General features: G+C 35.8%; 2 protein-coding genes across 7 annotated transcripts in view; both read right to left on the bottom strand.

Moving 5' to 3' along the window:
- Positions 1-1,764: 1,764 nt before the first annotated feature.
- LOC122654578 (ABC transporter C family member 3-like) overlaps positions 1,765-15,489 on the bottom strand; it is a 74,711-nt gene continuing 60,986 nt past the window's right edge. For 2 of the 6 annotated variants that reach the window (XM_043848727.1, XM_043848725.1), the window contains exons 5-10: positions 3,925-4,219; positions 3,604-3,812; positions 3,143-3,448; positions 2,649-2,712; positions 2,179-2,418; positions 1,765-2,059 (exon numbers count right to left, since the gene is read on the bottom strand). In XM_043848727.1, coding sequence (XP_043704662.1) covers positions 1,959-2,059; positions 2,179-2,418; positions 2,649-2,712; positions 3,143-3,448; positions 3,604-3,812; positions 3,925-4,219 — 1,215 coding nt within the window. In that variant the 3' untranslated portion in view covers positions 1,765-1,958. Of the gene's footprint in view, positions 2,060-2,178; positions 2,419-2,648; positions 2,713-3,142; positions 3,449-3,603; positions 3,813-3,924; positions 4,220-6,091; positions 6,257-6,351; positions 7,003-7,086; positions 7,174-7,508; positions 9,483-15,489 lie in introns of those variants that run through there. The other 4 variants (XM_043848731.1, XM_043848726.1, XM_043848724.1 and 1 more) reach the window with 4 other exon arrangements.
- LOC122654588 (polygalacturonase non-catalytic subunit AroGP2-like) lies at positions 13,561-14,836 on the bottom strand. Its single transcript, XM_043848751.1, has 2 exons — positions 14,725-14,836; positions 13,561-14,637 (listed from the first exon to the last, which is right to left on the bottom strand). The coding sequence occupies exons 1-2, from the start codon at positions 14,773-14,775 to the stop codon at positions 13,663-13,665; spliced, it is 1,026 nt and encodes a 341-aa protein (XP_043704686.1). The 5' UTR covers positions 14,776-14,836; the 3' UTR covers positions 13,561-13,662.

Genomic DNA, 15,489 nt, shown 5'->3' with positions numbered 1-15,489 from the left:
GTAAGGTTTTGCCCAATCTACTTTTTCAATGCAGAGATACATAATGTCACAAAGAAAGGTTGACAACTTAACATTGACAAACCTAAGGCAACCATTGAAAATGCAAGAATAGAAATCATATAATGGTTGGTCATACAATAGAGATGGAGTCTGAATATTCTTTTACATGTGGCCAATCCAAAGTGGGATTTTCCTGTCCAAACAATCAATTTCAATAGAGGACTGAGCTTTCCATGCGGTAGAGATTAGCTGGATTTGAGTATTTGACTTAGTGAACATGTCAAATTTCTTTTCATTAATGGCAATTGGATTTACATACAAATTTTATTTATTTTTTTTGGTAAAGGATTTGTTGGAACAGGAATTGGCTTGAACCTTCAAGGCGCGTTACAGAGTCGCTTTCCTTAAGACGAAATTCGTCCTTACTTCCAGATGCAAATAGGTTGCAGATGAATTGTCTCCCAGGATACAATGAAGCCTCAAACTGTGTTGATTATCCTGGCTGCGTATTGCACAAACGAAGCCTGGAAACGGTTTCAGAAAGCCTTTTGAAAACAAGAAAGCCAGTAGCAGAGAAATCTGTTTCCTGCAGCAAAACAGACTCTCTGCAAGATCACTCTGAGAATGAGGAGAAGAAGAAAACGTTTTTGGGATCTTTTCAAATTTGAAAATCCTCTGAATATTAATAAGCCACTTGGCACCTGTTCCCAACTGATGGATTCTTCCATCTTTGAATATGGGCCGTTAGATCGTAACTGTACTATCTAAACCATCCAAACACATAACAGTCATAACTGTTGATCAATTTTGAACCTGGTCCGTTAGATCGTAACTGTACGATCTAAACCGTCCAGAAGTTTTAACCACCATAATTGTTGATCAACTGAATACGTTGATCTCATCCAAGTGCGTGCGCCACTAACGCCTCTACAGCCCACTGCCCAAGCCGCGCGTACGCGTGCGCGTGCGCGCTCGAACGAAAGACCTCGCCCATACACGGTAGCTCGCACATACACCGTAGCAACCTTTTGTTTAATAACTTAAACTATAGATAGAGCTATATTAAATATACCAAAGTATATACTCCTACGTTTCCAATGTGGGACTATTCCCAACACCATTATGTTGAAAATCTCTAACAGGATTTACATCCAAGTAAGAAAATTTCTAACATCTGACTTGCACTAGTTTTCATCTTCCCCGTTTAAAAGGTTATAGATAACTTAATTTCTTTGACATTCCTAATTACCAAAAATTCAGATGTTAGAAATTTTCCTGAAACATAAATACATAAATCAAAACGTTAATGTCATGTATTTATTTAATTAAGAAGACATCTTCGGGTTTTTTTTTTTTTTGGGTGAAGAACCTGAGCCATGTAATTATGGTATTTCTTGGTTGGCAGCAAATGAAAGGGTTGGGCCACGTGTCAAATTTTAGACCCTGATTTAATCATATACTTCCCATGTATTGGAATATTCATTTGTACTTGCAGCTTTCGTTTCTTCTCAAATTTCATTGGAGTTTCAAAGCTTTTTTTTGTTTCAAATTTTATTTTATTTATTTTTTTTTGCTACTAGGACAACTTCATTTTGACTAAAATTTGATATGTGAGTCAGGGACCTTGGGCTCTACTTTTCAACAAAATTTCAGCTTTATCAAATGTGCAACATGGTAGATATTTGTGCTGGTCTAAAGATATTGCCAGACTACCAAAGCATCTCCAAGGTTTATATACACATGCATGAAGAAAAAAGTTTTTCACCCTCTCATCTTCTTTTCTATCCCTAATACTTCAATGGCATGTCAATGCCAACTCAAATTATTATAGGTAGCCTCGATATCTATTCTACTATCTTCTCCCAAAAAAATTGTCAGTCAAAATAATAATACACCTCAGTCTAATGCAACTTGCTGACATCCAAACATTCAAAACTCACCAATTAGCTTTTCAAAAACTAGGAACTACATCTTTGAGTATACTCCTTAACAAGCTTTGCAAATGATGAGGACTTGATATCTAGCAATTTGGCTGGAGAATCATATTCCAGTACAAGGCCTGTTTAAGACAAGAAAACATATTCATCTGATTAGTTAAGCACTAGAAAAGGGAGAAGACATATTACTAAACTCTAGTAAACCGATTTGATGGTGGTGTACTAATTACTAGCTTCTAACCATTATCGAGAAATAGGACCATATCGATATCAAGAATTGATGTCATCCTATGTGAGATTGTAATGACAGTAGACCCTGAGAAGTGTAACCTAAGCGTTTGCTGAATCAAATAGTCAGTCGCAGTATCCACTGATGCAGTAGCTTCATCAAGTATTAACACTTTGCTCCTTTTGAGTAATACCCGGCCCAAACAGACCAGTTGTCTTTGACCCATGCTCCAATTCTCTCCATTCTCAGTCACTGTGATAGCCACCATATGCAAAATGTGTTAGCTGTTCAAGATCTTATTTTCATTAACTTTTCTTTCCCTATTTTTTGTTGGAAAAGAGGTTAGGGGTCTAGGAGGTGGGGTTGTACAGTAGAAGTTAGACATATCATATAATAAGAATTTTGAAAAGATTGTGCACTTGTGCATGGATAAATTAATGTTGTGAAATTTTGTTATAGAATGAATATGCGAAGAAACCAACCTACAGAATCAAGCATCCCCTCGTTCTTTCTAACTTTATCCCCAAGCTGGCATTTGTCTAAAGCCTAAGACAAGAAAATTTTATGTCAACTTAACACCTTGGTTGATTCTTTAAAATGAAATAGAATTGATCATTAAAGATGAGCTACACAAAAGACAGATTAAACAAGCAAGGAGGCACCAACTGGAAATAGAAAACAAGCCAATAAAAATAGTGAACTTCCTAAGCCGCAACTAAGAGAATCTTTTAGGCCATACTTTGCCCATATATGATCCAATGCATCTAATGGAATAATTTCAATATCTCAAAGGAAAGGATTTCTTTAATTTACAAAAAAAATAAAAGAAGACCACGAAAAAGGAGTTAGTAGAGATACATGTCCTAACAGCCAATTGTGATGTGTTTGTTGCGTACAAACCATCAGTAAGCATAAGATATGTTTATCCTATCTTTGTCACTGATTAAAGAATAATCAAATGAAAAAAAAAACCCACCTCCCAGATTTGTTCATCAGTGTATTCTTCAAGTGGGTCAAGATTGCTTCTTAGACTCCCCTCAAACATTGTTGGGTCTTGTGGGATGATGCTCAATTTTGACCGCAAGTCATGAAGGCCAATTTGAGAAATGTTGATACCATCTATCCAAATTTGACCGGATGTAGGTTCAAGCATGCGAAATAGAGCATGTGCGAGAGTTGATTTACCACTTCCCGTTCGTCCAACAATTCCAATCTTCATCCCTCCAGGAAAAGTGCATGTGACATCTCGCAAGACAAGAGGAAGGTGTGGGGCATACCGGACCTACATACATATTAAGTAATCAAATGATGAAGCTTAGTAGGCTGGATTCCATAAGAGAAGGAAGGATTGTCCCTTGTGATGGCTTCAAAGTCTATTCCATAAGATGAGGAAATTAGTAAGGAAATAAAGACTTGAGAATAGAGGATAAATATTACCTGTAGATCAACAATATCAATTTTCCCCTGTGATGGCCATTCACAACTTGGCCTATTTTCTTCTACCAATAGAAGAGGTTCACTAGGGATGCATGCATACTGTAATATTCTCTCAATGGATATCATTTTATTCTCAAGCATGCTAAGATCCCATATAACCCCATGTAAACTGAAAACAAGCCCATATGTAACTGCTAAACCCACAACACCTTCAAGAGAATAAGAAAAAAAAAAAAATTTCAAAATCATGTTTTCATGTGAGCAATTAATTATGGTTTCACTAAAGAATGATTTTATCAGATCTCAAGTTCAACTTTTTACCAGGACTAAGTACTCCCTTTGGCATTGAAATGAAGAAAACCAAAAAGATGGCATATGTGATAGATGCTAGCATATCCATGCGGAAGCACAACCACTCCACTGCACCAGAGAAATGAAATCTGGGTCGAGAATACCCTTCCACCAACTTGAGGTTTGCATCCATAAACCTCTCTTCTTGATCGAAGCACCTGATTGTGGTTGAACCTAAACTAGATTCAAAAAAGTGTTGTATAATTGGAGCTTGACATACTCCGTTCAGTCGTGATAGTTCTCGTGCTGCAGATATGTAGTATTGCTACAAGACAAGATTCATAAAAAAGGAAATTAGATACAATGTAAAAAAAATGTGTAATGAATGTATAGTTAGTGAGAAAGTGATATATGTTTTTTTTTTCCTAATGAGGGGCTTCTTAATGTGAGTTGCATGCATTTAGATGGTTGAATTTTTTGCCCAACAGAAGCAAAGGAAAAGACCTAGAACTGTCTGTAAGAATCTGGAGGTTCTAAAAAGAAAAAGACTGCAAATTCTTGCGCTATTTTTATGATTGAATTATATGCATTACTTGTATTTCTTTTTTCGGTAATACATTACTTGTATGTTGACTATCCCAAAATTTTTGTCCCCAAATATTTGGATAAAAAGTTCATCGCACATGGATATAACTGTATCTAGAATTTTTCGTTGTATTGAATTCCCATCATATTATTAACTTTCAAATCAATTAATAATTGCATGCCCATAACCAATTTTTTTTTGTCAAATCTAAATTTTGTTAATGATGGATTCGGCAGTATGGCGTTAGTCACTGTCACCAAAAGCACATGAATGTGAATGCAGTGTAGTACACCTTAGGTACTTCACTTAAAGGTAATGCTTTTGCATGCTTAGCATAAGCATAGCCTACACGTTTCATTTAAGAAAGAAAGACGGATGTGTAGGAAAGATAGCAACAAAAATAAGAGGTAGAAAGGAAAAATGGAAGAAGAAAATTTTCCCATTGAAAATTATCAACTAATTAATAATGTGGCATTGGTTCTTAGGTGATCCACCCGGATAGGCTTATCTTAATTGCCAGATATTTTCTATATGGCAGTTCTATTGAAGCTCAAATTTATTTTATGTGGGTTGTTCAAATCACCATCTATTTATCTATCAAACTTTGAGCTCTGATTGGTCGTAACTTTGAGATACTTCAATCCAATCATTGACAATACAAGGGTAGAAGTCCAAACATGGTGGACCATACAAAGGAAATTAGATACAAAACTCGACACAGTCGCACATGACTAATCCAAACAGAGAACAATTATCCAATAGCTAGTTTAACTAAAATAGCCCTCAACATGACCTAAAATTGTTGGACCACTAAGTGAAGGCTTTGCAATGGAATTATTGAGAATTGTTTTTAAACTATCCAATGGAATTATTGAGATTATTGAGAATTGTTTATAAATTATAGTGAAATCAGGAGTAAGGCTGCGTACATTATGACCCTCCCCAGACCTTGCATTGGCGGGAGCCTCATGCACTGGGTACGCCCTTTTTCTTTATAAATTTACCATTAACTAATTTAAAGTAGTTTACCAATTTATCATTTAATGATAATATAAACTAATTTATTTTCACAAATATTAATTGATTTATTATATATCTAGTGCAAAATTGAGAAATTGTTTACAAATTTATTTTATTAACTTATATTAATAATTGTCTTATTTTTAGTATGAGCTCCAATTAATGGAGCTACCAACTGAGCAAGTATGTCATATTATATTTTAATCCATGCATATCTAAAATATTTTATGCATATCAAAAGGACAATCATATCGCTTTAGGTGCAGTTTGTACTTTGATAACATTGGTCTTGTTTGGTTCTTTCTTCATAAATAATTTTGGTAAGTAAAATGCTATTACTTTGCATTATTTACATGATAATGTGTGATTGGAAAAATGAATTTCTTACACATGTTCTTTATAAATTGAAGAAGAATATCAAGGTTTAAATCTCCCCTAAATTAATTTTGGTTTGAACAAAGCAAATTCAAAATTTACTAATAAAACAAAGCTTGAATTAACTTATGTTATGACATGTAACCATAGGGAAAGTAAGGCTAAACTTGTTTTGAAATTTTAATAAGAAAAAAGTGGAAGTAGCTATAGAATTACCTGATACCAGAGGCATGTTACACTCATTGGAATAAAAACAATTAACATTTTCCATGCGACTTGTGACATTACTATAGCAGTTCCCAAGCATTCCATGATTGAGATAAGAAGTTCTTCAATTTGATGGGGAATGGAGGTATCAACTGCACTTTGATCTATGGATGCCTGTATTAAAAAATAGAGTTTATTTAAAATTATATTACTATGGTGATTTAACAAGATCATTTGGATCCCAAGATTAAGCAAACATACTTACTAACCCGATTTAGAATCCTTCCACTCGGAGTAGAATCAAAAAATGATATGGGAGCACGGAAAATGCACAAATGCATTTTGTTGAAAAGAAGAGTAGCTGTCTTGTATCCACCAGTTATAATGAGCATGGACCTTATAAATACACAGAGAGAGCTTCCAAGGAACAAAGCAATATAAACAAAGATTAGAGTGGATCCTCCAATGTGAGGTCTCACATCTTTTGAAATGGGAGTAGATAACACCATCCAGTAACTACCAACTATTTGGAAAAGTTGAAAAAAAATTTGTACCAGCAATATCAATGGTACAAAACCCCCTTTATATACTGCAGTAATATACTTCCAGTAGACTGAAAGGCTAACTCCACCCTTTTCTCGTTCTTCTTCCTGGACAAGCTGCCCTTCTGGCCCAACTGGTTTTTCTGTTTTGTAGTTTTTGGGTTCCCTTTCCTCATCATTTTGGATAGACTTTTCACTACATAGTATATTACCATCTTCCTCACCATTAATTAAATTATCCAAACCATCCTCACATTCAACATAATTAAGGTCTGCCAAAGCTTTCTTATGTGCACCCACTAACTCCATCAAGTCAGTTCCTAAATTAAGAATTTCTTTATACTTTCCTGCTTGAGTAATCCTTCCATCTCTCATAACCTACAAAAAAAGAGAAGGTAAATAATCACTGCAAAACCAGGTTGAGGGACTTGAAGTTGGGAGAGAAAGATAATATATTCTCACCAAGATAAGATCGGCAGAAAGTAAAAACTCTACTTGATGGGTAACATAAATTACTGTTTTTGTACCCAAAATTCCTAGCAAACATTCCTGTCACAAAAAGTTCAAATGTTTCCATTTAGGCACTAGAAAAGAATTTTTGATTACTTAAAAGAGCCAAATAGATATACACATTGATATTAACTATTTTTCATTACGATAATAACATCAAACCATAGGTTTTAGGCAAAAAAAGGTGCATCATTTAATATCATGTGTATGTATGCCTTACTAGTTTAGACAACTATGATTTCATTCTTCTTAGATCATTTTTTATATCAGACTTAGTTACTAGAGAACAAAATTGTGATGTAAGTAATAAGATGTAGGCTACAAGCCAATTTCATCAAGGAAAGTTTAGGAAATAGAGATCAAAGAAAAGATACCTTAAATAAGTGAGTTCCAGTGTGAGCATCCACAGCACTAAAAGGGTCATCAAGCAGATAAATATCAGCATCATGGTACAAAGCTCGTGCAATCTGGATTCTTTGCTTTTGTCCACCACTCAGGTTGATCCCCCTATCTCCTATGATAGTTTGGTCCCCAAAGGCAAACAATTCTAAGTCCTTCTTCAACGAACATGCTTCAAGGATTATCTCGTACCTTTTCTTGTCCATTTCCTTACCAAATAATATATTGTCTACTATCTTACCACTTTGTATCCAAGGTGATTGTGCAACATAGGCCTTCGTCCCATTCAATTTAATGGATCCAGATACCTTCGGCACTTCCCCCAATATGCATGAAAGTAGGGTTGACTTTCCTGAACCAATAGATCCACAAACAGCTACTTTCATACCACAATGCACTTGAAAATTAATATCTTTTAATGTGAGATTTGGAGAATGAAGGTCCCAAGAGAAATTCCCTTTGACTATCTCAACTACAACCTTAGAACTCTCTCTTGGAAGCTTTTGTACTATATTCAGATGAAGATCATCAAGACAGAGGAATGAGACTATCCTGGAGAGGGAAACTTTAGTTTGAACTACCATGGAGACTAAGTCTGGGAGATTATAAATGGGAACTTGCAATAGCTGAAATGTAGCAAGTGCAGATAGAATTTTTCCTGATTCTAATGGAATTTCCATAAACACGCAAAACCCAAAAGTAACCATGGATACAAACATGGGAGCAGACATGTAGACAAAGGCAATCATAGCTGTTGTATAAAGTAACTTTTTTATCCATTTTACTTCAAAGTTTCTGAGCTCAATTATCTTAGCTAAAAACTTCATCTCCCAGCCCTGGAGCTTAAGAATCCTCATATTCCTCAAAGCCTCAGATGTGACCTTCATCCTTCGATCCTTTGAATCCATCAATTCCCCCTGAAATTTCTCCTGTAGTTTTCCCAGTGGAATAGTTGCTAACATCAAAAACATTGTGGCAAAAAATGCTACAAAAGAAGCAAGCCTAAGGCTCTTGTACAATATCAACAGTGCTAGAACAACTTGAACAGGGACCCTCCATATATCGTGCATGTACCAACTGAAAAAAGAAGTCCTCTCAACATCAACACTTATCAAATTAATGTTCTCCCCACTAGTGTGTCCCTGCTTTGATTGGTTTGAAAGCCTAAGACCCTTCTTATAAATTATTGCAGATAAGGCAATACGAACCCTAATTGACATCTTTCGCAATTGAAAGAACAAGTGCCTATCTGAGAGGCACTTTATGAGCTTTGAAAGAAAGAAAATAACCACTAGCGTATAGCCTTTAGATTTTAGTTGGTGAGGGCTATTGAGATACTGAACAAAGGCGTCAATAAGATACGGTCCAACATAAGAAGCCAATGTGCATACAATGGATAAGAGAGTCATCCATAGAATTTCTTTCCATGTCGAGAGAATCAATGCCTTCACTAGCTTGAGTATGCTTACCTGACCACCATTGCCACTGCCATTACCATTAGATTCAAGTTCATTTTTAAAAAGAGCAAAGGTCACATTGGCACTATCACAACTGGCAAGCTGAGGTACATCTTCAAGGTCCAATGTTTTTCTATACCCGAGTGCAAGCAAAGGGCTCATCCAAGAGAAAGTAAAAGTACTAAGAAGATTGGCATTTGCATAAGGAGTTACATTTTCTCCCCCGACATTTGATCCTTGTCCGTTTTCATCATTGTTCCGAAAAGAACTAGTTCTCAAAAGAGGCTCCAAAAGATGGGAATCATCACCTTCTTGCCCCTTGCCAAACAACCCAACATAACCAATGAACGAACCAGCAATAATGGATATAGCATCAGAGAACCATAGCAAGAATGGTAAGGACAAATATTTCCAATACAAACCAAGATGTATAACAAGATAGGAACAAGACATTAGAAAATAGAAGGCCCACCAAATCCTCAATAGAATGGGAAACTTGAGGTCACTTGAATGAAGAAACTGAACGTTCAAGTAAGCAGAGATCACAAACCAAGTGAGTGTTCTAACTAAAAAATCCAATTGGGCAAAAACCTTTAGTTCTGACCAACCATGTCTATACCCGGAGAAATAGTTTGACACGCATAACAGAAGGTCAACAAAAGACAATCCCATTGACCAAAAGTATAAGAAGTGTGTAATGTTCAACATTGGTTTTAAATTTTCAATAGTAGGCATCGTGCGTCTCTTACAAGTCCATGATATGGATAAAACTAACAGCAAAATTAGGTGTGAAGAAGCAGAAAACTCGTGCAAGAAAATGGTTGTAGAAGACTGCGAAAAGAATATCCAGATATCTGTATCATTTTTTGATTCTTTCAAAACATCCATGTTTACAAATTTTCTTTTCTTCTGTTGGTAATTTGGTGGCTTAGCTCAGGCAAGTCCAATATAAATCCTATCAGTTTTACCACATTTGAATTGATGCAGGCCCATTTGCGAAAATGTTGTGGAAACTCTAGAATCTGAATACCAACATTTCTATCATACGTGTGCCAAAATGTCTGGACTCAATATCACCCTTATATGTAGTTGAAACCTATCAATGAATAGACATAACAAAAATAGTTAGACAATATGTAAAGAGCTGGAGAATTGGTAAACATTTCAATGAAAAATCAAGAATGGAAGAAGTTGTAGTTATATATGATTGAGTCCAAGTAAAATTAAGAGCATCAAAAGAGAAGATAGAAAATTAGTACTATGAGATGAAATAAATTTGTAAATATTTAATAATTAATAAAATGAAAAAATGCAAGGTAAAGCAAAGAACTTTATATCACAAAACACCAAGTGATGCATTGTAGTAGATTATTATAGCAAAACAAAAAGGGAAAAAAAAAAAACTGAACTTCCAAAATACCAGATCCATATACAGAGTTCCAAATAATGTAACCATTGAAACAACATCAGCAACATAACTAAACCATGAATAGAAATGTTAAGTGTAGACATAAAATAGACTTTCTGTAAGAAACCTTGCCAAACCATTGATAGCAACTTGACAATCATTGAATGTAAAGAGAATTCTAGTGAGTCAACATAGCAACTAACCATACCCAACCTGCTTTTGCCTATAAATCAATAACTAGATCGAGTCATACAGTAAGTTAAGTGACTAATTAATTTTAATCCATTGATATAATCAATACAATTTCATTTGTTATATATAGTAACCACATTTTTTACGCACTAGTTAGACAACACTGCAACTAACTATACTCAATCTAATTTTATCTATAACTCATTCACCAGTTGATTAATCTGCTAAATTAAGTGACTCGGTTATATCTATTTTATATGACTAGTATAAAGTCATTCATTTATATAAAATAACCACATTCTTGAGGTGCGAGTTATACTTCACCACTCCTAAATTATGACACAGATTGTGCAAGTTGACTATTAAAACTCAACAACATGTATATTTGTCAGCTCATCCTTGCAACAAGACAAGCCTAAAGTCTATTCTATCACATCAAACAATAATGGAAATTGTGATGTTAGATAACTATGGATAAGCCACCTGAAGTCTCTATAGGTTATAGGCTCAAAATTGTCCAAATGATTTCTAACGGCCACCAAAAACCAGTATTAATTTAGAAAACAAACATGCCACAATCAATAATGTAGCAAGTCCTTTACCAAAAAAAAAAAATTAATGTAGCAAGTCAATTAAGGTGGCATATCTAAATTCTTAGGCATTAAACCGCTCAACTCATGTAATAAAGTGTCTTTACAAACTATGAATGAAAAATGGATAGTTCTCTCATGGGATGGGAAATTCTCTACTATTGATTTTTAAAAAAAAAAAACTGAAAGAATTAAATCATTCTCCTTGTACCCTCAATGGTGATTTGATGAGGTGTGGAATATTTGAGTCAAGAGTTCAAAGCTGTGTGGAGAGAGAGAGAGAGAGCTACAATACCGAACCTTGTTGCAAGTGCTTCCATGGTTAAGCATCATGTAATCATAAGTTGGATGCTCAATGACACATATTGAACAATACAAGATGATAAAATTCTGCTTGTTTCAACAAATTATAAAAATTTTGATAAAAGCAATAGAAAATTGAAGATATCAACCCCAAACAGATCACTAGGTTCTTCTCTTACCGCAATCACCAAGAAACACAAAGAAACAAAATATATTCAAGCAAGGATGATACAGAGATTTATGGTTCATACACCAATTAAGTGTGTTACATCCACAGACGAAGCTTAAGATGATTCACTATGTAATGGAAGAAAAATACAAAGGAGATCTTTGAAGAACACCAAAAGTCGCAGCAAGAACTCTCCGCAGAAAACCCTAACACGAAAATGCCCAAATCACACCTCTCTCTCTTGCTTACACAAGAGACAATAAAACAAGGTAACACTCCTCCAAGTTGGGTCAATCCATCAGGTTAGGTCGAACTGTATTGCGGAGGCGATGGGCTCCGGGCTTGGGCTACCATCATAGACCTCACAAAATTTCTCTTTGGATCACCACAAAAAAATGTCAGAGCAAGGCAAACTTCATAACATGTACAAGAATTCAAGACACATAACATCTTACCTTCTACTCTGCTCTCAATTGACCTATTTATGCTTCCTTATCATGTTCAATAAAAAGAATCAGAAATGATAGAAAAATATAAAAACAAGTTTATAGATAAGCCTAAGGGAAATTAAAGAAAGAAAACAAGGAAAGGAAACAAATTAACAAGGTGATTAGTTATAAAGCTAATTTTGACTCGTTCATAGAGGAACAAGGATGAGAAAAAGAGCAAGATTTGCATAAGAGAAACGTTTTGACTGCAAACACAAGCCTGTAAACCTCTCACATTAAGTTCAGGACATGAGAAAAGAGGAAAGGAAAAAAACAAAACACTGCACTAAGTTGAAGTCCTTAAATTCCATCAGCGACAATGATACAAAAATAAAATTGATGGATAATACTAATTTTCTAAAAAATATTTTATCTTGAAACAGTCGAAGCCTTACGTGTTGATTGGAATTGTATTCAACTGCATTTACATTCCAACAAAGTTTCAACTTGTCTAGTCAATCCTGCTCAACAGAACGGAAGGAAAACAAGAATCCCATAATAGGAGAGATAGAGACCAAGAAGCTTTTTTTTTGCCTGGCGAACGTTTAATTTCTTGCACTTCTTCAACAAACCAAAAATTTTCCCCAAATTCAACTTCTTGCACCGTGGCCTTTGTCGGTGAGCAGAGAAAGCATTTCTTAGTAACAAAGGTAATGGGTATGTTTGTTTGATGGCCTCATAAATCTCCTACCTTCCTGACGATTAAGGAAATTGGTGGTCCGTATACTACTCTGGAACGCTACCTGAGAAATAGGAAAGTAGCGGATCCGTATCCTCTGGAACGTGCATCGCAGGGGTTACGCTATATAAAGGCTGTATCTAGTGCACAAGGCTCCCGTGTTTAGCAGGGTTTGAAGAAGGTCAAATGTATGCTATATGTCTATGTAAATTCAAATACATGATATAAAATTAGAAACAAAAAAACGCGGCAGAAAAGGGGTCATTCATTCATGGATACAAAGACCAAAGGCAGACTGATTTTGACCATGATGTATTTTTGCCAACTTTGCACTTTGCCCATGAAAATGCCCAGTGTGTAGAAGATTTAAACTTCTAGAAATCAACAAACTGAACAAAGCATCAGATAAAAGATCCTTATAATAGGTGGGTTTTGGTTTGATCATTTAGATTTCCATTATTTTCATCCAAAGTTATCATGTACAATCATGCACGGTTGTTCATGAAACCTTTTGACAAAGATTATTTCAAATTGGGTAGTAATTTTCTGTCCGAGAGTGTAGCCTATGTCATCACTCTCATGTATATCTCTCTCTCTCCTCCTAAAAAAAGAGGCAGAGGTGTCTTTTCATATAGGGAGGAGAGAGACAGACTCGAGAGAGTACTGGCGTAGGCCACACTAATGGATCAAGTTCTTTTTCCCAAAAAGATTATATTGAAACTTGAAAGATAAATGATAAGCAAGCCAGAATAGGTCATTATTTATCTTTCAAATAGCATAAGAAGTAACATATAAGAAAAAAAACACAAAAAACTAGAAGATAATGAAATCTTCAAATGCTGCTCAACCTTGAGCCTTTGTCCAAACCACTCCATTCTCGTTTATCCAATGACAGACTTCAATTTGGCCTGGACCAAAACCCAACAACTTAAAAGCAAGATGATTTGGATTCCAGGTTGATGTGTCATAGTGGCATGTCATGATCGCTTGATTCACTTTTTTTCGAGCATGTATATCAACTGCATATACTTTCACTTTTGGTAAAATATGGCAATAATAGACTTGGAATGGGAATGGCTGACTATGACATAAGGTTGGTGGTTCAGAGAGGTTTCCATGGATGAGTTTTACTTCTCCAATTGTGACATTCTCATAAGACCCTTCGACACTCTCAGTACTCCATAAGTGTACATTGTGCCCTAATTTCTTGACGACGAAATCAATGAGATCCTCGGCAGAAGTTGCACAAGTAATCAATTCACCTTGAATGGGATGCTTCTCACATATTTCTAGGGTGTCTTGAATATACTCATCCATATTTGATTCATCCACTACATCAAAAAGCTTCTTCAACTCGTTGATGTGGGTAGAGGAAAAAGGGATTTTTGATGCTAGAGATCGTGGCAAGAACGATTTATATGACATTGGGTCTCTTAGATCAGGGACAAGTATGAAACCTCCCTCTTTCACCATTGACTCCCGGAAATATGGCAATCCACCTTGGCTAGCAACCGACAGGGGTGTTTCATTTGGAAGCTCATATTTGAATTTGGCAAGAATCCACTCTGCTATTGGCGGTAGGGTTGTGCCATTCATTAATGTCTTCTTCACCAGTGCATTTGTAGAACAAGCAATATTAGCCTGCTTACAAAACAAAGGTAGGTGGGAAGCCAATTCATTGTTCTCCATAAGCTTCATAAACACTGCCGCCTGATGGGGGCTTAATGGAGAAGCCTTTGCAGCTAACCAATGTGGAGTGGGGGGACGACCAATATTATCTTTCCAGTATTGTGAAAACACATTTTCAGCTTGAGAACCCTACAATTTCATGGGAAAAAATATCAACAAATAAGAAAGATAACAGAGGAACAAGCATTAACAATGGGAAAACATCATTTTACTTACACTAAAGTATTCTATTAACAGAAGTCCAAGCAACAGGATGAGGTGGGTCATGGTGGAACTGAAATGGAGAACGTGATGAATTTGGTCTCTGCCTTTGTTGGAATGAATTGGGTTTGGTGCATGGAGAGGGTGGTTGGTGTTTGAATTTATATAAGGGAGAAGTTTTTTTAGTACCAACAAATAAAAAAAAGAAAGGTGTTTGAATTTATATATAGGAGAAGTTTTTCCAGTACCAACAAATAAGAAAAAGGGAGGGAGGGAGGGACCTCACTCCTGTCCAGCCGTGGCGGGAGCTGGACGGTCCAGCGCTCGGAAACCACCCCAAAAACAGGGGGGGTCATTTCACATGTGGGGCCCACATGTGGGGCCCAGGTGGGACCCACTTGTGAAATGACCACCCCACCCCTATTTTTGTTGTTGTTTAGTGGGACTGGACACTCCAGCTCCTGTCACGGAATCCTTTTGCGGGGGGGAGTTCTGTCAGTCCCTATGTATTCTGAAATTTCCTAATTTCTCCTATTAAGAAGTGAAAAAATTCAGTAAAAAATTCCAATGTTTTTGGAGTAGAAATTGTTATTCACCTACTTTCACTTTCTCAAACAATTTTTGAAGTACTAATAAAACACAAGGAAAATCAAAATTGGACTTTAATCTCCACATGATCATCCATTCATTTGTAAGGTTTAGCCCAATTTGAATTTTCCTACATGGAGATTATAATGTCACAAAAATTGGTTGACAAGTAAACTTTGATAGACTTGGAGC

This window comes from Telopea speciosissima, chromosome 3 (genome assembly GCF_018873765.1).
Source record: "Telopea speciosissima isolate NSW1024214 ecotype Mountain lineage chromosome 3, Tspe_v1, whole genome shotgun sequence".
In the NCBI taxonomy this organism is placed as follows: Eukaryota; Viridiplantae; Streptophyta; class Magnoliopsida; order Proteales; family Proteaceae; genus Telopea; species Telopea speciosissima.
Note: the sequence above shows the minus strand (reverse complement) of the source record. Positions and strands in the feature narration are given on the sequence as shown.